Genomic DNA, 20,771 nt, shown 5'->3' with positions numbered 1-20,771 from the left:
CTAACACACGTTAGCAGGGCTGCAACTAACTATTATTTTCATTTTTGATTAATCTATGGATTCTTTTCTCGATGAATCGTTTTGTCTATAAGATGTCAGAAAACAGTGAAAATGCTAATTTCCCAGAGTCAATAGTTACTTTAAATGTCTTTAACCATCACAATTGAAAAGCTAAAACCAGCAAATTTTTTGGCATATTTGCTTAAAAAAAGACTAAAACAATGCGATTATCAAAATAGTTGCTGAATAATGTTCTGTCTATCATCTAATCGGTTAATCGACTAATCATTGCAGCTCTACATGTTAGATTTATTGTCCTGCCCTCTCTTCCTGTGCATAGTTTGTCATGTGCAGTAATGCACGCTTGTCAAATCTTGATACAGCTTAGGAAGATTTTAGGTGTGTTTGTTTTGATGCGACGGATGTCCCCACTAATACAAACGATGCAGAATCATTGTCACTGTGATCCTATTTGGATTAATCGTGCAGCACTGACCTGTATCCGGCTGTTGCCCCAGTCTGCGACTATGATGTTTCCATTGACATCCACCGCTACTCCTGTAGGGGCGTTGAACTGGCCGTTGCCCTCGCCGTTAGAACCAAACTTCAGTAAGAATTCCCCTTCTGTGTTGAATACCTACATTTAGGTTTTCAGGGAGGTAATAGCATAGAAATAACATCTAAAATTACCAAAAACAGTGAGCCACTGGTGTGCCAGAACAGTAAACAAAATACACAAAGTAACACATCAACTACAGAATAGTTTTGTTTATGAGAGTTTGATTATTAAAGGTTTATAGAGTAAAAACTACAATATAACTTACAATAGAAAGATAAAAAGAGAAAAAAGACATCATATTAGTTCTAAAATACAGACTTATTATTATTTTTGTACTGTTAATACCTGTAATACACTTCCACCACTCTGATGTTTCACTTACCTTGACCGAGTGGTTGTGGAAATCTGTTACAATGATTTCATTGTTGTTGTTGACAGCAGCAAAGTGAGGACCTGAATTAAAAAAAATAATTCAGATAACAAGGTCTCAGATATTCGCCGTTTGTCAAATTAATTTCTTATAAATGACACAACAGAAACAGCTTTTGGCAAACATGCAAATTAATAAGTAACCAAATGCATTTAATGTAAAAGAAAAACAAAATAACTCAAGTTTGATTGGAGAAAATTCAAAATCAAGATTGTCAGTCATAGCATGATCAATGGTACAACATGCTGTTTGAAGGACACTTGTATTTAACTAATGAGGATGTATGTTTGTTCTAGCATTGATTTTATTGATATCAGTGAAACAAGCTGTGTCTAACTTACAGGTGTATTTAAAATCTTATCTATAAACTCTTGAAACAAAAAAAAAAACCCTCCGAAGTCAAAGGATGATGAGGTAGTGATGGTCGCTGGTTTGGCAAACGTCTTCATTCCACATGCAGGTGTGAGCTGGTCGGAGAAAGACTGTAGGGGGGCAGTGCACATATTACCATTGAGTGTACCTGCAAACTGCCTGTCACCGTTGCCACGACTACCAAACTTGGTGACCAGCTTGCCGTTGAGTTGAAAGATGAAGACGCAGCAGGACTTGTTGTCGACCACAATGATGTGGCCGTTTCTGTCCACCGACACGCCTTTAGGGCCCATCAGCTTCCCTGAGCCGATCTTGTTCTGGAGAAGCAAAACATTTTATATTTCTGTTATGTTTCAGCGGCTCTAAAAGTTTTCCATCGTGTTGTGCATGTACATGATTTTTTGGGGCTGATGCTGATAGTTTAAATGATATATCAGCTGTTTTTTGGATAATTGTGACTAAAATGTACTGAGCATAAACTCATCACTGCTCTCTAGAGGACAAACTACAGAATAGTGAAGTTGTTTCAAAACATATCTTTGGCATTTCTGTACCTCAATGTCTCATCATTTATCTCCTGACATACATGCCGATACAAATGTATCAGCAATGAGCTAATAGTGGTCAGGCTCTTTTTATGAGTAATGTAGTCGGGTCAGAGTAAATGCTCAGTAAATTATCCCAAAGAGAAGATTGGTCTTTGCGAGGCCAGACTACATTTCACAAGCTCAGTCTTCATACAAGAAAAAATCATGGACTGGTTTTGCTTTGCTGGGGCAGTTTTTGTTACAACATAGTGTTGATTTTATTGCAGCAATATGCTCACCAGATTGCTGTTCCCATTTTCAAGCAAACCAAAAACTGTGTCCCTTTGTTCTACTGTGTCTTATGTGGGACTTCCAGTTAAATAAAAAAGGGCAAAATAAAAAACATCCCATGCATGTGCTCATTTACAGACAGGCAGAGATAAATATTGTGGCAAATAGTTTTGTCATTGTGGTTCCATTCAGTGAAAAGCCACAGGCTGCTTTGAAAGGAACACGTCTTACATTTCACTATTGAAATCCTGCTGTAAAAGCAGCATTTTCTTTAGTAATTCACCTCTGAAATGAACTTTGAGAGGGAAGTGAAAATATGAATCTTTTTACACTTCAGTAAGAAGTGAAGGAGGTGTAAAAAAATGCAAATGACTTACAGATGTTTATCAGGGAAGGGCACACAATGCAGCTGGTTTTCTGTTTGATGTATTTTTTAAAAAGTGATACTAAAAAACTCTATCATTTTAAAAAATATAGGGACGATATACTACTACAACATTTAAAAAGACAGTTTTTATGTCAACTACCTGCTTGATAATATCCTTCCCATTATTGTTCACATTAAAAACTATATTTGGTTAAACACCAATATGATGAGTTGTGCAACTGACTAACTGTATATCTTAGATTTGACCACTTTCAGTATCACATATAGATAAAACGTTACGTCACATGACTCACCTTAAACTTGCCTTCACTTGAAAAGATGCTGACCCATTTGTTGTCATAGTCAGCGATGATGATGTCGCCGTTGGGGTGGACGGCCACACCTGTCGGCCGCTGCAGCTGACCTGGAGTCCTGCCGCGGACACCAAAACGACTTTTGAACTGGCCGTCATTGGAGAAAATCTAAAAAAAACATAAAATTACATGTTTGAATTGACAATACTGTTTGGTGTGCGATTGCTTGAACAACAAGTCTCACAAGTTACCATGGAAACAGTAAAATGCAGAGGCAGCTTTGTGCAAAGTAACCGAACAATGACAAGTCATAGTTCTCTACCAATAATGTCTCATTACAACCCCCGACCTCCATTATTTCACCAGGCTGAGAGCGGCATCTTGAGAGCAGGAAGTTATTTTTACCTGAACACACTGGTTGTTGCTGTCTGCTATCAGCACTTTTCCCAGAGAGGAGGCAGCCACTCCCTGCAGATTAGTGAACTCCCCTTTGTTTCTTCCTTTAGTGCCTGGAAAACATGAACACAGCCATATTCATGTTAGAAGACAGACGACGTAACTAGTTTTTTTTTGTTGTTGTTGCTGTTCTTATTTTTAGCCTTTTTTTTGTGTGAAGTGCAGTGTAAAGAGGTGACAGTTCTTTTCATTGTTCATTCTTGTACTGTGCAGTTACATTAAAGTGAATCTGACATGTATCTTATCTGCATTGCATCTCATTGCTCAAGTTTATGTTGCACTGTAAAGAATATGAAAAAACATTTATATATCACAGAAATATATAGTTTAGTTTCAGTTTTAGTTTAATTTTTATTTAGATGGGATTACAAGACACTGTTATTTTACAAAACATGCATCTTCTGCTAATATATATTCAAAAGCATTTGGAAAAAAGGAAAGAAAAAACAATCAAAATGAAGTGTTCACAGAAAGGAACTGTTACATATCAACAGATTTTCCTGAAATAGGGATTTTTTTTCTCTTCTCCCAGGTTTTTTCTCCAAGTATCTGGCTAATTTAATGTTTCATATGTGAACAGCCAGCTACGTCTTTGTGCACAATCGATACTTACAAAATCAATACATGTTTTTATATAATGCAGAGCTGCAACTAAGGATTATTTCCATTATTGATTACTGTAATCTTCTGATTATTTTTTACAACTAATTGATATAAGTTTAGTCTACAAAATGGCAGAAAATAGTAAAGAAAATGCCCATAAACAATTCTAGAGCATAAAGTTATATTTTCAAGATGTTTTTTTGTCTAAACAGTCCAAAACCTCAGTTAACAGTGATATAAAACAGAGAAAAATAGAAGCTGGGAAAAAATGACCAATGTTTGACATTTTTCCTTGATAAATGACTTTGATTGTTGTTGATATATTTATTAATCAACCCATTTCAGCAGTAACATACTGGAAACTGCTTTTAAACACATATTTACAGGAGTTACTAGGGCACATTTGACATTAACCACACTCGACAGGTTTACAAGGAGCTGTGCTGCTTAGAGCAGCGTATTTCTTACCGATTCTGAAGATGAGGTCGTCTTCGATGGGGTTTTCTTTCCTCCTCCCTGTGCTGTACATACTGGCCGGCCTCTTGATGGCCTTCTGCTTGATGTGCCCGCTGCCTGGTGACTTCAGCCTCTTCTTGATGCCGTCTGAAGTCGACGAAACATCTAAAGACTTGGTGGCCTTTATTTTAAAGGGGCTTCCTTTGATATGTTGGTCATATAAACGCAGCGATAAATTAAAGGTCCCTTCTTTAGGAGCTGTGAACAGGTACTCATAAGTGCCATTCTTGTTGTCCTGTATCTCTCCTTCACCTTTGCTACCATCAGGTGAGAAGATTTCAGCAGTGATGACTGCGTTGCCCATCTTGCACAGCTCTCCATCTTTGTCCTTAGTGGTTATGGTGATGGAGGTGGGCACACCCATCACACAGTGCCTCAGCCCTTCGCCAGTAGCCACAGTCTCAGAGGCCACAGCGTTAGTCGTTACTATGGTACCCAGGTTGTGGATGGACTTCTTTAAGCCCTCTGTCTCCACAAGGAAGTCCAGTTGGTCGTTCTCCCCGGGCTGCAGAGGAAGTTCCTGGCCGGCCAGCTCGATGAGACGTTCGCTCATCTGCTTTTTCACCAGCAGCACCTCGGCCTCGGTGCCGTGGCTCAGAGCCTGTTCCGTGAAGTTACAGCTGCTGTTGATGCCCTCCTGGCCCTGCAGCAGGGTGTCTAGCTGGGCTTGGAGCACCTACACATACATACACCAGGGGGCAGCAGGGTTACTTTGTGGTTAGACAGACCTTTTGGCTTGTAACTCCCTTTTAAAAAGCAGCATCTTCTTGTACCCCCTTCAGCAGGTCAACCAAAGAATAATTTTCATATCTTACAGTTATGTATACTTTTGAATACATTAAAGAGGCTAGAGGAGGTCAAATTTTGCAGTATCTTACAAGAAAAATACAAAGATTGGACACAAATATGAAGATATAAACATAATTATGCAGCAAAAATGTATTTTTCCTTTTTACTATGTTATTCATCTCACAGTTGAACAAATTTATCTTGATCCTTTGAAGGGTCCAAGACCCTAGGTTGGAAAACACTAAGTAATGCCCATATAAAACTCAAGCAGCTCCACTGTTGATCAGTATCTGTGTAAAAATAAAGCATGAACTGTGACTTGTCAGCTCAACTCAAGCACATGTTGAGATAAGAACATTTTCTGGTGATTCCACAGAAGTACAGCCACAAGTTTACTCCAGTAACTGACCATTAATATAAAAGGAAATGTGTCAAGTGTCGTAATATTATCACGTTCACTCACAAAGGTCTGCTTGTGAAATTAGTCATCAGTTATCTGTCACGGCTCCTGACATCATCCATAAAATACATCCTCATGTGACAATGACAACACATGAGTTATAGCTATAAATGAGCTAACACAAGTCTGACTTTTAGATTATGAAACCTCCCAATATGCTGCACTGCAAATGTTGCTGTAATATCATGAATCAACTTTAAGATACAAAAAAAAAGTCTGAATACCTAATGTACCTTAAGCATACGTTCTTACGTTCACCACACCCTCATGAAAGGGCCAAGACAGACTCACCCGCATCTGGCCATCATACTCCTCTTCTTGTCCAACAGCAGAGGCCATTGAGCCATCTATCTCACACTGGAGTCAAATGTTTCATCTAAACACCTTCTACTCTCATTTCCTGTCCACTAATTCTCACTCTGAAGCTCTGAAAACTGAGATATTGTCTCCATATGCGGCAAGAATAGTGATCACGCTACCCGAGGATAAAGTGATTGCAGCATGAAGAGCAAAGCTGCACTGTACTGTATTCCCTCACTGCACATGACACACCCAAATCAACTCAAGTGCACACACAGCACACTGGCTCCATCTAGCTACAAGCAGCAACACAGCTGAAACTTGCATATCTGACTCCCCCCCCCCCCCCCGGGCTCCAGTGTTTTGACCGTGTACGCACACCAGCCTGTCAATTGTAAATCATTAGCAACTCATGTGATGAAGCTCCCTGAGGGGGCGGCAGCAGGCTCTCTTCACCAGACCGGGTGATTGGTTGTCTGGATTGGGGTGGTGCACCAGGCTCCCAGGCCCCCCTTTTTCTGCCTGTTAATCGCCTATCAGACCAGCTGAGCCCCTGACACATAGATCAGCAAAAACAGCCTGATGAGTAGTCTGTGATAGGTTAAATGCTTCCCAAAAATAATTATGGAGGTCAATGTTGTGTTCATTTTGTTGTTACATCAGTTTATTTCTGTGTAATTTCCTTCTCTTAAAAAAACCTCCTCACAAAAACAAATCAGAGCCTCTAGTTAATACAGTAATGGAAGAGGTAGATAATAACTGCTAAGTGCTTTACCCTGATTAAATAAACTCAAACAATACGTATCATGATTGGGACCACAGCCAGTTCGGACCAAAGTCTGAGTGTAACAAACCAAACATCCAAGCACGTGTCAGCTTATTTAGCCTACTGTGTTTCAGACCAGGTTACTTCACCTTCTGCTTGAGGCCGTAGTTGACCTCCAGCTCCATAAGCAAAACGCTTTTGCGGACATTGAGGGTCTTCTGCAGCTCATCAAAGGTAGTATGGATGTCATCCTCAATGGAGCTCTTCTGATTGGTCAGCTGCTGCAGGATCTCTGACAGCGTCTGCAGGGCTGAGTCGATCTCTGGTAACCTGGGAGAACCGGAGAAAGTGAAGAGAAATTTTTCATATAGCGATTCATCAGTCATATGATGTAGCACACACATAAAGGAAGATTCTGTTTGCTTCATTCATGCCATCATAGTCATTACTTAAGAGTAATATGCATGAAGTCTGTAGTGTAACAAATTATATGTACATAAAGCTGCTGTTGTACCTCTTCTTGACAGCATCCAGCTGGTCCTGTAATGAGGCCTTGTGTTGTTCCACTACGTCTTTGAGAGGCACAGTCGGGTGTTCTCCATGTTCACCACTTGTACACTCCTGACACATGGCTGTCTCACAAGGAGGACAATAAAACTCCATGACCTAAACAACAGGAAAAGAAGAGATTAGACTTAAAAATGGGGTTGACAGAGTTATACACCAAAATTTTTTAGCCACGCTGGTGGTGAACCTCTAGGGACAGTGATGTTTGTTGACCCCTTTAGTCCAAACTGAAATATCTCAACAACATTTGGATGGATTGCCATGACATTTTGTACAAACATTCATGATCCCCAGAGGATGAATTCAAATATCTTTCATGACCCTCTGACTCTTCCTCTAGAACCACCAGCAGGGCAAAGTTTTCACTTATCAAGTGAAATATCTCAATATTTATTCAATTATTTGGCAAAACATTTGGTACAAACATTCATGTTCCCCTCAGGCTGAATTCTAATAACTGTGGTGATCAGTGTTACTGTAATTCCACTACTTTTGGCAGTAACTAGTAATGTAACTAATTACTTTTTCAAATTAAATAACAGTTACAATTACTGGAATTTAAATGGGCTCGTTACTTTTGTCTTACGTGAATATAGTGGACAGCTGCAGAGGAAAGCAGAAAAAAAACACACACACACAACACAAACACAACATCATCTGACATTACCGTGTCTCAGAGCCACGTTGTAGAGTCCACGTCATTGTAGCCAACTCGTGGTAAAACATAAGCCTAGTCTCTGGAGTTATAACGTAAATAATAATTGTAACTAATACCTGTTACTTAACTGCAGCTGCTATTCCTGGTCTGAGTTGTGGATCTGCGGTAAAACCTGGAGCGGACTTTTGAGTTGTCTTTCTTGTATGTTTGTGAACTGATTTGGGGTTGTGGGGAAAACAAAATGGACCCTTTACCAAGTGGATTGAACTCTGAGATTGTGGGACGAGTTAAACTTTTGCGTTAAAAGTAACACAAAGGTTACTTTCCCTAGTAACTAATTACTTTTTATATGCAGTAATTGGTAAAGTAATTCAATTACTTTCTAAGAGAAGTAACTAACTAATTGCTAATTTTCAGTAACTTGCCCAACACTGTTTGTGATCCCTTAATTTTTCATTTAATCCCATTATCAGGTCTCATAAACTCATAAACACTCCCATAAACATCAGCTGTACTTGGTGTTTAGTGCTAATTAGCATGCTAACACACTAAACCAAAATGGTGAACATAGTAAACATTATACCCGCATGTTAGCATGCTGACGTTAACATTTAGCTCAAAGCACTGTACCTTCATGCAGCGTCACAGAGCTGCTAGCATGGCTGTAGAGTCTTAGTGTTGTTTAAGTCATAAATGACAAAAGAAAACACTATTAAGTTTCCTCTAAAACCGTGTATGTTAGGCTGACAGTGAACCTTTAAAAGAATCAGCCAAACCTGAACCAGTGACCAGTGAGCTAGACTTCTAATCTGTCCATTATCAAGTCTTTATCAGATTAGTTAGATAATGATTATTCATTATCAATGCTGCACACAAGGAAATGGTGTATTAGTGTGTGTAAACTGAACTCCAGTCGAAGAAGATAGATAATAATTTATGCTCTTCTGGAAACTACATTAACTTATAAATCCGTGAACCAGACAAAGAAGAAAAGGATGTCCAGATGTGGTGGCTTTTAGATCTAAACTTGATGTGAAGGTCTAACTAACATACATAACGGCCTTATTAGCTCTCAGCTTACTAGACATATATAAACTTGCCTATAGTTTTTGTTCAGTGTGTGTGTGTGATGAGAGAAGAGGTCAAAGTAAAGACAGAACCAGACAGACAGTTGGCTGCTTACGTTGCCTCCATGGTTGGGGCAGGAGAGCAGCTGGCCTGCTGCCACGGTGGTGATGTTGTTGAGAGCGGCGGCCTCCTGGCTGCAGCTATTCGGCGCCCGCTGCAGCACGTCCATCAGGTTGGTGATGAAGAAGTTATTCTGCAATGCCGCCACACCCTTCTCCGGCAGGATCGAGGTCTGGCGGCACACGGGGCACGACAATGTGAGGCTGTGGGCCGGGATGTAGTTCTGCAGGCACCTGGAGGAGGAGAGCAGTGGGAGCAAACTGTTAAAAGAAGTGTTAGAGAAACCGTCTGGAGAGAAGAGTGGGTGGTGTAGTGGTGGTAACGTGTGTTTGTGTTTGTAGGAAGTCTCCATCATACTGTATATAGATAGATATGCAGTTATGACTTTTTTATTGGTTTAACCAGAAAGTCTATTGAATTAAAATCTCTTTCACAAGAGAGACCTGGCAAAAATGGCAGCTAATTTATGGTCTGTTTTCACACCACTGCACTTTAAACACAAACATTTTCAATAAAAAACAATCAAATCTAATTACATTTAATCACCTATTTTAGTACCAGTAAATTGACCATAAAATCTTTTCAACATAAGTAAAAAAAAAAAAAAAAAAAATCATCCCTTTGCTGCCATCTAGTGGCAGAAACTTTGACACTCAACAGTGATACAGATAAGTTTCATTTATTGATCCCATGCAGGGGAATTAAAGTGTAACAGCAGCATAAATACAAGAACAGATGCATAGTATAGATAAGTAAGTTTAAATAACCAACATACTACATTATGAGCATCTACTATACACAAAATGATGCATTAAAAAAACTAAAATAAAGGTACTAAATATATGCCAACATAAACAGTAACTATAAACTGTATTGAGACAAAAATAGTCAAAAATAAAGTAAGCACCATCTATCACATGGGCATTGCATTGCATCAGATTATACGTGTGTACTTGATAAAATGATGACTGAGCATTATGACATCACTGATGAGTGCAGCCACGAATGCGCAACTCAGACATCTGACCATCTGACCTTCATCATGTGGTCAGAAATACATCAGACAACAGGCTTTCAACCCGTAAAGGTCAGTGTGATAATGCCTCTCTGCTACAGAGGTTTTACTGTTATATTAAACATTCATTTAAGTCATATTTTACAGTCATAAATGATGGTTAAAGATAGTTTGAGGTATCTGTTATCTGGCATATAAGGGAAAATAAATCTTAGGCCAGAAGAAAGATGCACAATACTTTAAAATTTCAACTTTCACCTCAAAACAAATTTGATCTGACCATATCCAATGAATCATAATGGGTGGATTTTAGTTATTTGCCTCATAAAAAGTAGTTACTTACGATATGTACCATAGATATGTGTGAGAAGTAGATACACCGTGAGAGAAAATACATACACTGTTAAATGTAACAGCTGACTGACTCTCCAGAAGCAACTAGAGCAAAGGGACAGACAACAATCTCTCTGTTGTTTCAGAAACAAAGGCTAGTTAACAGAGAGGATGAGACCAACAGACCAAAGTCAACAGCAGTGATGCAGCACCGTCTCTCGTGAGACAATGCTCATATTTACACCATAAATGCAGAATTAGTTAAGGATTAATATAAGTAGTATTACTGCATTGAAGATTTCTGCAGCATGCTCCATTTGCCCACTTTTACCAATCTTCATTTGCACATTTAAAGCTCACACACACACTTTAGTTCGGTGTACACACTTAACAGGATAGACATGCTGAATTTCTACATTTGAACAACATGGCGACACCACTCACCTCTCACAGAAGGTGTGCAGGCAGGGCAGAACTTTGGGGTTTTCGTAGCGGTCCAGACATATGCTGCAGATCAAGAACTGCTTGTCAATCTGGCGGACGACGGGGCTGGGAATAGTGGCGCCTTCACTGGCCATCCTAAAACTCTAACATAGGAGCCCCTCTTCCTCTTACCCTGCACCCTGCAGAGTGACACAGAGGGGAGGAGAAGATGAGTAAGGACATGGCAAAATGACAACACATATGATCAAACACAGTGATGACCTCATGGAAGTGAGTGGAAATCTGTGGGTTATAAAGATCAAAGTTTCTTCCTTCCATCCACTCACTGAGAGGAAATACCAAATGCACAAATAGACACCAATCAGCGCCTGAGGCTACAAGCTTTAACTCAAACCTATAAACACTCAAATATTAAGATTAAAAACTTTACCTGTAAACATTCCCTCAATCATGATCTCATTCCTAGTGGTCAGTGGAATAAACAAATTTACACCTAATTACTATTTCTAATCATTAAGTCAAATTTCTAACTGGTTGGGAACAGACACACAATCTTAGAGGCTGTGAGCAGCTTGAGAGGTCGAACTGGGGTCACGGCCCCAACATCATGTTTGTTAAAGTGTTCACTGCTCAAGTTTTAGCAAAGATGATAGTTTATCTCATTTTTTAAATTATTGTGTCCAGGTTAGATTTAAATCAGTTGATTCATCAATTTGTCAGTCAGTAAGAAATTCATCAGCAACAGTGTTGATAACTGATTAATTAAGTTGATAATTAAGATAAAAAGTCAAACTTTGGCTGCTGCAAACTCTTCAAATGTGAGGATTTGCTGCTTTTCTCTTTTCCTTAATAACATTTTAAATTCTGTTTTTTGACATTTCATTGGAAAAAAAAATGAATCACCTATATAAAAAAAAGACAGTTAATGGATAATTATTTTTGTTAGTTGTACCTGAAGTGCAGAGATGGAGCTTTTGTGACAGAAAATGCAGCAGTACAATGGTTTCATCTTTTCTGGTTTAGGACCTTTTAAAGTAAAGCAATGTTTATTCCTTATGTTTATTCCTTGTTGTCAGAGAGGTAGTGAGTGAACGAACAGTGATGTTCCTTCATCAGATTGTTTCATTTGATAGTTTTTAGAGGCCTGAAGAGGAAAAAGTATCAGAGAAAATAAACATGGCAGAAATGTTTTCTAGGACTAACGTTTTTTCATTTTCATTATCGGTTAATCTGCAGATTATTTTCTCAATGAATTGATTTGCTTGGTGAAAACTGAAACCTGCCCATTACAGTCCAATGTTATGTTATCAGATCTGTTGTTTTGCTAAACCATTATTCTAAAACTCAAATATATTATTTACTATGATGTTAAGACAAGTAAAAGCAGAAAATTCTCAAATTGGAGAAGCTAAAACCATCAAATGTTTGGCATTTTTGCTTGAGAACAGACTTGAACAATTAATCTATTATCAAAACAGTTGTCAATTAACTTTCTGTCGTTGCAGATCTAATGTTGTGTCATCTTCTATCTCCCTAATCATCTTCGTGATCCCTTATATTTATCTTGTGACCAGGTTGGGAACCACTGCAGTAGAGGACTGTGAGAGCAGGGTTGGTGTATGAGCTGCAGCTGTGCTGGGTGTTTGTCATAAAAGGCACTTTGAGTAATGAATATTTGATTATAAAGTGAAAGTAAGGCACTCTGTGTTCAGCACACACTTGAGTGAGAGAGAGAACACAACCTATAAAAATAAGCACTATACATTATAATAATAATATAATAATAAGCACTACAATCCACAATATTTATACCGATTCTTCAGAAGTCCACCTTCACTCAGCTCTCAAATTTCATCTGAAGCATCTTCTTACTGCATCCTTTTGACTTTTCTGTTATGTTATCTGGCAGCTAACTTAGACATGGAAAGTGTGTCAGTGCTTTTATTGTCTCTTCACATTCAAGACAGGCACAGAAACAGGCCACCTCTGCTGCTGAGAGAAAACCCTCGGGGACTCTAGCTCTTCCTACGGTGTACGCTCTCTTTCTCCTCTCCTCTTCTCTATTCTATTTTAACTTAATCTCTCTCTCATTCACATCTCCTTCTCTTGTTCCCTCTATGTGAAAGCAGAGCCTGGAACCACAATATGGTGATTCGGTAAGCCTGAAATGGAGAGTGGCGGTTTAAAGGTGCAGTGTGTAGAATTTAGTGGCATCTAGAGGAACAGACTTGGCAGAAATGGAATATAATATTCATAAGTATGTTTTAATTAGTGTATAATCACGTGATACTAAGAATCACTGTGTTTTTGTTTATATCTACATAGGGAGCAGGTCCTCTTCCATGGAGCCCACCATGTTGCACCACCGTGTTTCTACAGTAGCCCAGAACAGACAAACCAAACACTGGCTCTAGAGAGGGCTTTTTCGTGTTTTTCGCGAGTTTTGCAGCCACCAAAGGTTCTCTTACACGCTTGGAAGGGGAGGGGGAGCGGAGGAGTATTCATTTGGTTGCAATTTGCAACCTCACCACTAGATGCCACTACCTCCTACACACTGCTCCTTTAAAGGGAAACTTTGGTATTTTTCAACTTGGACCCTATTTTCCCATTTTTTTGTGTCTAAGTGACGAATAGGAACAACAGTTTTTGAAACTGGTCCAGTATTGAGCAAAAGTGCTTCAGCCGGGAGCCGAAACAGGCTGCAATGTACTTTGACGGGGCAACAGCGTGCCAACGATGAACGTCCACTAAAAGTGCTTGTTTTTGCCACTGACGGTTTGAGATCGTTATTATGAGTGTCTGACAATATTATAGAAAGGTTCCCTACAGAGAAATAAAACGTTTTTCTTTACCTTTCGCTTGATCCAGTCTGTTTGTTATTGTGTCTAACCAAGTCTCGTTCTGAAATCTCCTGAGAATTGAGTTGTTTAATTTCTTATAATAACAATCTGAGCCTGTCAGTGACAAAAACAAGAGCTTTAGTCGCTTAGTCACAAAAAGATGGGAAAATATGGTCCACGTTGAAAAATACCTAAGTTTCCCTTTAAATTACTATCATAACAACACTGTCATGCTTTTAGTGGTTTTATTACCAACATTTCCAATATGTTAGGAGGCTGGTATGTAATGTAATTTGTTAACTATCAGCTGCCAGAACACCATATGTTAAACAGCTCAGTCCAGCTTCACAAAGCTGTTCAAGTTGAAAAAGAAACAGCAAGTTACTGTATGACTTACATAATCACAACAAGTTGTTCAACATCTGAGTTATCAGCTAAAAACAGCTGGATTTTATTCATAAACGTGCACATAAAAGGGAACACAACCACTTGCATCAGTGAGATCTGAATGACAATACATATACAATACACCAGCACAGCCATGCACACACACACACACACAACACAAAGCTCTAATCTCAGGCTTTGTTAATAATTTACCCGCCCCACGGAGTAGATTAAACAGATGAGCAGAGCATCAAATATGCCACTGATTATGAAAAGTAAAATTCCTAAATCCCACAGACAGCCACAACAAGACAACAGAAGCCCAGTGCTGACGGTGCACAAGGTCGCAGCAGCCACACAACACTCCGCTCTTACATAATCAGATCCGCACCAGCTAAGCGGAATAATTCCTGCTGGATTGAGCTGTCATCTAATACGCAGCGAAGGGTACAAATGATAAAGGGAAATATATTACTGGAGAAATTCAAACTTGTTACCTTATTGCGTGTAATGACTCCATGAGAAAAATACTCATGAAAACAACAGCAGCTACTCCAAGTGGCTCAGTACAACCATAACATCATTAATAGGACTTACAGTGCTGCATCTATGGACCGATCAACAGGCGTCATCCACTCCAGCACACAGACGCAATCACAGGCTAAATTTGAGAGAAACAGGCAGACTCTTTAACCTGAAATCCCTCTTAATCTGCCCCTTCATATCTTGCCAGTACTGTCATTAAATGATGCTTCCGTCCAGGTAACAGCGACAAGCCAAACAGGAAAACAGGAGGCGACAGGATGTATGTATGTATGTGTGTGTGTGTGTGTGTGTGTGTGTCTGTATGTGTGTGTGTGAGTGAGTGAGACAGCTCCTCCGAGTGTTTATGGGCATGCACACACACGTGAGCAAAGTTGAGGAGGGGCGATTTGGCCAGATTGTGTTTCAGTTTTTACATCATCTCTTCCCCTCCCTCCCTCCCTCAAGCACTTCCTCTCCTCCCATCACTTACATTCTTTGCTCGGTCTGTCTCATCCATTCATCTCCCTCCTACCTTCCTCTCTCCCTCTCTCTCTCTGTCTCTCTCTCTCTCTCTGTCTCTCTCTCTCTCTGTGTCGGAAGTAAATGCTGGCTCACTGCACTGCAGTGAGCGTGTGCAGCATCAGGAGTATGTGATCTAGTATTGGCTGTCGGCTGGTGATCTAACAAACGGGGGGGAAAAAAGGGACAGCAGTTATGGGTCCCCTCCACAGCCAATATAGGCAAAGCCAAGGGGATCTTTTCAAAGTGCATATGTACACGGGTGTGTGCACGCTGCTGAGTCACTGTACATGCAGAGACAAAAAACTGAGAAGGAAAGTAAGAGGCAAACTATGAAGAAAAGGAAGGAAGATGAAAGAAAATAAAGGTCATCAAGCATGAGGGAATTAAAGTATGAGAGGAGTTCATTTCAAATCTGCCAAAACCAGAGACACTCATGTATGTGCATGCACACATTCCTTCATATAACTACACACACACGCACACACACAGCATTCAATTCACCAGCGTCAACATTGAGCTGCAGTGATCATCTGACTACTCAGTTCAGCATTACCCCCATTCTGATCAAAGTCCCACGTTAGAGTCCATTATCCCTGTTAGCTGTGTCATTGTGAGGTATGACATGCATAAACCAGAACACATTTGTGGATATTTATGTGGGTCAGTACTTCACTTCACACTTCATATTGTGTGTTTGTTGTATATTAAAGTCTCTTGACATAAAGATGTGGAAACAATTTTTTTTTTTTTTTTTTACATAAGATGAAAAGGCCACCAATAGGACAAATGTGATTTCAGAGGCAGAGACTTCAGTCACTGCACTGTCCTGCTGTTTGTGTGATCAGCTGGACTCTGTAAAGCCTAAATCATGAAGTTTTTGTGAAGATTCTCAGATATCCAGGTCATGGTATATCCAACAAGAAATTGAGTTCTAAGAAACCTTTTTGATGAGAAGCGAAGAATCTCAAGAATGTCCAGGTGTCCTTGACTTATCTCTTCTGGATGTGAAGCAAGGCTTTAAAAGGATAAGGCTGGAAATTCTTTATATTTTTCTTAAATTGTCCAGAAATCTCATGTGCAGAGCCAAACAATGAATGATGACCCTACTTAGAAGTATTATATGTGTATCCAAACCCTGATATTTTGTATTCCTCTGTGCCTTAGACCTCTGTTGTTGTTCAAAAACTATTAAAAACACGTTAATGAGCCGTACTGTTGCACTGGGTGACATTTAACTTCGCCCCGAACTTACAGTAGTTTGTTTAGAAACTGCTCCAAAGACTAATAACAGCAATCATGTTGGAGTAATTCCTTTTATGGAAGACGCCACAGCATTCAAGAAATTCCTCTGCTGAGAATGAAAATGTGATCCCTGTTATCTTCAAATAAAAACAAAACTTCTTTGAAGTCAGTGCAAGATCAATCTGTCTGCTTGAGGAAAGGTGATCAAAACATTCCACTGCACAGCTGATTTCCACTTTACTGCAGTTTATCCTTCATCGGTGACTCCCTAATGCCAAAAAATGTATCTTAATCTTGACATTTTAAAATAATGGCATTAAATAGGAATTTTGTCCATATCTTCCAAGACATATCTAGTTTCTGGGTTATGCTTATTTTTTTAAAGGAGCTTCTCTGTTTGTGGATATTCCTGCCCTCCATTGTCGGTAAATTATATAACAGAATAACATCAGGGGGGGTTTTAAATTCCTCTTTAGAGTTTGTACCATTTCAGTCGTTCAAAATCACATCAGTTAATCGTGACAAGGCTTTTTCACACATTTCATTATCCCTGGCAGCTCCAAGGCTGTTCCAATGATCTCATCTCAGCTTCTGCCAAATTCATGAGCTCAGTCGGTCATTTAGAGGTGTTTCAGAGAGAGAAAAACTTCTGTAACTCTCTCTTTTATTTTCAAAGACTGTGTGTGTGTGTGTGTGTGTGTGTGTGTGTGTGTGTGTGTGTGTAGCATTAACATGCAAGACACATTCACTTTCCCAAGCACTGACTTGGATTCAACACTTTGAAGGCCAGTGTTATTCTATATTTTTGTTATATCAGAAATATTTCATTTTAGACAAATAAACATGTAAATAAATGGAGACGAATAAATAGGCTTAACTGTTTAAAAAGTATTACATTAAAGCCAGTTCATTGGAGTGTTTAATACAGTTCATAGTGAATTGCTGTAGGCTGATAAACAAATCTTTGTCATTGTGTTAATAAAGTTTATGGAAATTCAAATAGTTTGTTTACTGTACAAATAAGAGTAGCAGTGTTATTTTTTTTCCCCACCCACATTCGGCAAAGACCCGCCCTACTCCACCTGTGATTGGTTAGTACTCGTTGCCTTCCAGGTGTCTTGTGATTGGATGCTATGTGTGCAGCACGAAAATGCGCAATCCTGAGGTAAATTGGCGTTAATATTATATGCAATACAGCTGCTTAAGTGATTAATAGATAATCTTATTGTTGATATGGAGAAAGAAAGGTAAACGTTGCATCATTAGCATTATTAGTTTTTTCATTAAAGTTATCTCCAAATGAAGCGTTTCGCCCTTAACATTAGTGATTAGCCTAATAGATAACGTTGTTGCTGGTACAGAGAAACAAAGATAAGCTAAATGCTAACCTTACATCTTTTCTATTAACGTTAGTCTTTCATTAAAGTGGCTTTAAATTAAATGTTTAGGTCGTCCTAATCCCCTTAACATAAGTGATTAATATTAACCAAATACATGACGTTATTGCTGATATAGAGAAAGAAAGGTAAATGCTAACCTTACATCTTTTTGTTAGTCTTTTCATAGAAGTGGCTTCAAATTAAACATTTAGCCCACCCTTACAGATGTACAGCTGAATACAAATAAACTAGCCAACGTTCACCTTAAATGAAAAAAATGGGGCAGCTGTTGCTCAGGAAGTAGAGCAGGTCATCCACTAACCGCAGGGTTGGTGGTTCGATTCCCTGGCTCTTCCTGTTCATGTGTCCAAGTGTCCTTGAGCAAGACACTGAACCCAAAGTTGCTCCCGATGGTCAGGCCAGCGCCTTGCATGGCAGCTTTGCCGCCATCGGTGTGAGTGCATGAATGGGTGAATGAGAGGCAAAAATTGTAAAGTATTTTGAACAGTAAGGTAGAAAAGTGCTATATAAGTGCAGTCCATTTACCATTTATCATTTAATTTCAAACAGATCAGGAAATCTGAAAACGCGCCTGAGCAATGCTGAGCGGTTTCCCTGCACCGCCCCATCTATAAATATGGACCAACACCGTGAATTGATGGTAAGTGCTTTGGGTTGACCTACAATAAACCCCAATACATCAATGTCTTGCTTCAAATTCACTAAGCTTCTAAACTTTTTTCATAGCTTTAAGCTGAGGCTCATCTGTAAACTAAACATTGTCCCATTATCCATAGTTGTTACCGTCTATACAAACTCTTAAATGTTAGTATTCAACGAGAAGACAGTATATTTCGTTTGGTCTTTTAAAATAACATTATTTTGCCTTTGTGTTGAAGGACTTCTTACCGAAGGATTATCAGTACCATGTATGTAGGTACAAAGCTGTGAACCAACCCGGCAGTGACCATATCAGTTTTGAGGCCACAGTACGGATGTCCCTTCAATCCAAAGAGGAGATCCTGGTGTGGCTGAAGTCCATGGCAGTCACATGGAGAGTGGCCTACACCAGGCCCACTAAAGGCCAGAAGATCATCTTCAAAGTAGGTTGTTTTTTTACAGAGTTGGTATTGTGGCATCATTCCCGGGTAGTGATTTAATTTCCAATATGTTTAGTTGAAAGGTTATTTATGACTCCTTAAAACTCTGTGTCAGGAGTCATGAGTAGCCACCATAACTGTTGGAGACTACGGATACAGAGATCATATTTGACTCTTTTATTTCATATTTCCAAATATAGCAAGCCATTGCACAATTCTTTGTTGTAATTATGGATAACATTTTGATCATTTTGTTTTCAGACTAATGGATGAAGCCATGGATGATGGTCACTTGTGTTCATGACAAAGCAACATCTATAATAAATGACCTCTATAATAATTAATGTTTTCTTTTTCCTAATACTGCAGGCAGACTACCGGTGCCAGCATAACACCAAGCCCAGGGAAACAGTACCAAAGGCTGGCAGGGTGTCCAAAAATACAGATTGTCCTGCTAAACTTAAAGTCACCCTTGTGCGCACTGAGGTCTCCCATGGGCAACGGAGCAGGTCTAACACACAAACCCCACTTCATTTCCAAAGCAATTCTTGTTTTAATGTATGTCTGTACATATCTGTTTAACTGTACCCTTTTTCCCTCCAGGAGCACTGATCCTCACATACCGGACTACCCGACACTTGTGGATATCAGTAATATTCACAATCACAACATACATGTGGCTGATGCTGTGCTTGAGGGTGCTGAATCACAAGAAGGTCAGTTTAATCAGAACATGTTTTCATAATGATGCATATAAAGATGTACAGTACTGATTAAATACAAGGTAAGCGTTATTCTTTTTCCCACTCCACAGCTGATCAGTCATGGTCCAGATCAACCATTGCAGCCATTGAGGAGCTTGATGGTACTGAAACACCTGAGGGTCAGTTTAAGTATAAGGACATGTGTTCATGATGCATATGAATATATACACTACTGACTAAATACAAGATAATCCATTGCCTTTTAAGGACAGCAAAGCTCTTCTTTTTTTTCAGCTGTTCAAGACAGTGAGGAGTGGGACTCCATGATCAAGGAGTTTTCGGCCATGGTGCAGAACAATGAAGGATTTCAAGGAGCAGCATCAGCCTTCATGAAGGCCTTCCACAGACTGAAGGGGAACCCCTCCATGCTGCAGTCAGCAATGCACATGTTTGGCCGCTATGATACCAACAGCCTGGCATCACAGCGAGCACAAGCTCTCCAGCGGGCCGCTAACCGTGCTGGGCCAGGTATCACCTCACAGCCCAACTCTGTTGCCCGCCGAAAGGTCAAGGTCGGGGGTAGACGCCGACCTGCTGCGGGGAGGCTGACGAAAAATGTTGCAACTATGGACCATCGCTACAGCTACCCAAAAGGAGTGAAGTCTGGCACTCACACCTTGTCCCAAACAGTAGAGGTGTGTCACAGCAATCCAAAATAGTTATTGCTCCACCACTGCACCCCACACCGTCCCCCTTTTCCTCTCTCCAAAGAGGCTGGACACTCCACCACCGTGCCCCTCACCTTCCCCTTTTCCATAGTTGTTGTGTATAATTAATTGTATATAGTTCCTTTTACAAACCTATACACAGCGGCAATGTTGTTGCCAATGATTGTTTGTACAAATCCGTCATTAATGTCTACAGTTCCCCTTACAAACCTACACAAAGTGAATGTTGTTGTAGTGAACATCTCAACTGAAGACATGTTTTTATAGACTTGCCTTTTCCAATATTTTTTAATTTTCAAGACTACTTCTGTGTCTTAATATAGAAGTTTGTTTAAATCACTCTATGTGAAGTGCTTGGAGGTCTCCAAATAAACACTGAATGAATAAAA

At 39.6% G+C, this 20,771-nt stretch overlaps 2 protein-coding genes across 7 annotated transcripts in view; one reads left to right on the top strand and one right to left on the bottom strand.

The window, feature by feature from the left end:
• trim2a (tripartite motif containing 2a) overlaps window positions 1-20,771 on the bottom strand; it is a 38,432-nt gene that overhangs the window by 1,957 nt on the left and 15,704 nt on the right. For 2 of the 6 annotated variants that reach the window (XM_067585103.1, XM_067585102.1), the window contains exons 2-11: window positions 10,956-11,134; window positions 9,159-9,396; window positions 7,265-7,416; window positions 6,900-7,080; window positions 4,388-5,111; window positions 3,266-3,369; window positions 2,861-3,028; window positions 1,498-1,678; window positions 942-1,012; window positions 497-637 (exon numbers count right to left, since the gene is read on the bottom strand). In XM_067585103.1, coding sequence (XP_067441204.1) covers window positions 497-637; window positions 942-1,012; window positions 1,498-1,678; window positions 2,861-3,028; window positions 3,266-3,369; window positions 4,388-5,111; window positions 6,900-7,080; window positions 7,265-7,416; window positions 9,159-9,396; window positions 10,956-11,089 — 2,094 coding nt within the window. In that variant the 5' untranslated portion in view covers window positions 11,090-11,134. Of the gene's footprint in view, window positions 1-496; window positions 638-941; window positions 1,013-1,497; window positions 1,679-2,860; window positions 3,029-3,265; window positions 3,370-4,387; window positions 5,112-6,899; window positions 7,081-7,264; window positions 7,417-7,984; window positions 8,091-9,158; window positions 9,397-10,955; window positions 11,135-12,767; window positions 13,183-14,779; window positions 15,047-20,771 lie in introns of those variants that run through there. The other 4 variants (XM_067585104.1, XM_067585105.1, XM_067585106.1 and 1 more) reach the window with 4 other exon arrangements.
• LOC137179975 (uncharacterized) overlaps window positions 1-20,771 on the top strand; it is a 24,274-nt gene extending 3,503 nt beyond the window's left edge. Inside the window, exons 3-8 of the mRNA XM_067585108.1 lie at window positions 18,421-18,511; window positions 18,750-18,953; window positions 19,320-19,459; window positions 19,554-19,666; window positions 19,765-19,833; window positions 19,949-20,771. Coding sequence (XP_067441209.1) covers window positions 18,421-18,511; window positions 18,750-18,953; window positions 19,320-19,459; window positions 19,554-19,666; window positions 19,765-19,833; window positions 19,949-20,373 — 1,042 coding nt within the window. The 3' untranslated portion in view covers window positions 20,374-20,771. The remainder of the gene's footprint in view (window positions 1-18,420; window positions 18,512-18,749; window positions 18,954-19,319; window positions 19,460-19,553; window positions 19,667-19,764; window positions 19,834-19,948) is intronic.

Source organism: Thunnus thynnus, chromosome 3 (genome assembly GCF_963924715.1).
Source record: "Thunnus thynnus chromosome 3, fThuThy2.1, whole genome shotgun sequence".
Taxonomy (NCBI): domain Eukaryota; kingdom Metazoa; phylum Chordata; class Actinopteri; order Scombriformes; family Scombridae; genus Thunnus; species Thunnus thynnus.
The sequence above is the reverse complement of the archived record's forward strand: the minus strand, read 5'-3'. Positions and strand labels throughout refer to the sequence as shown.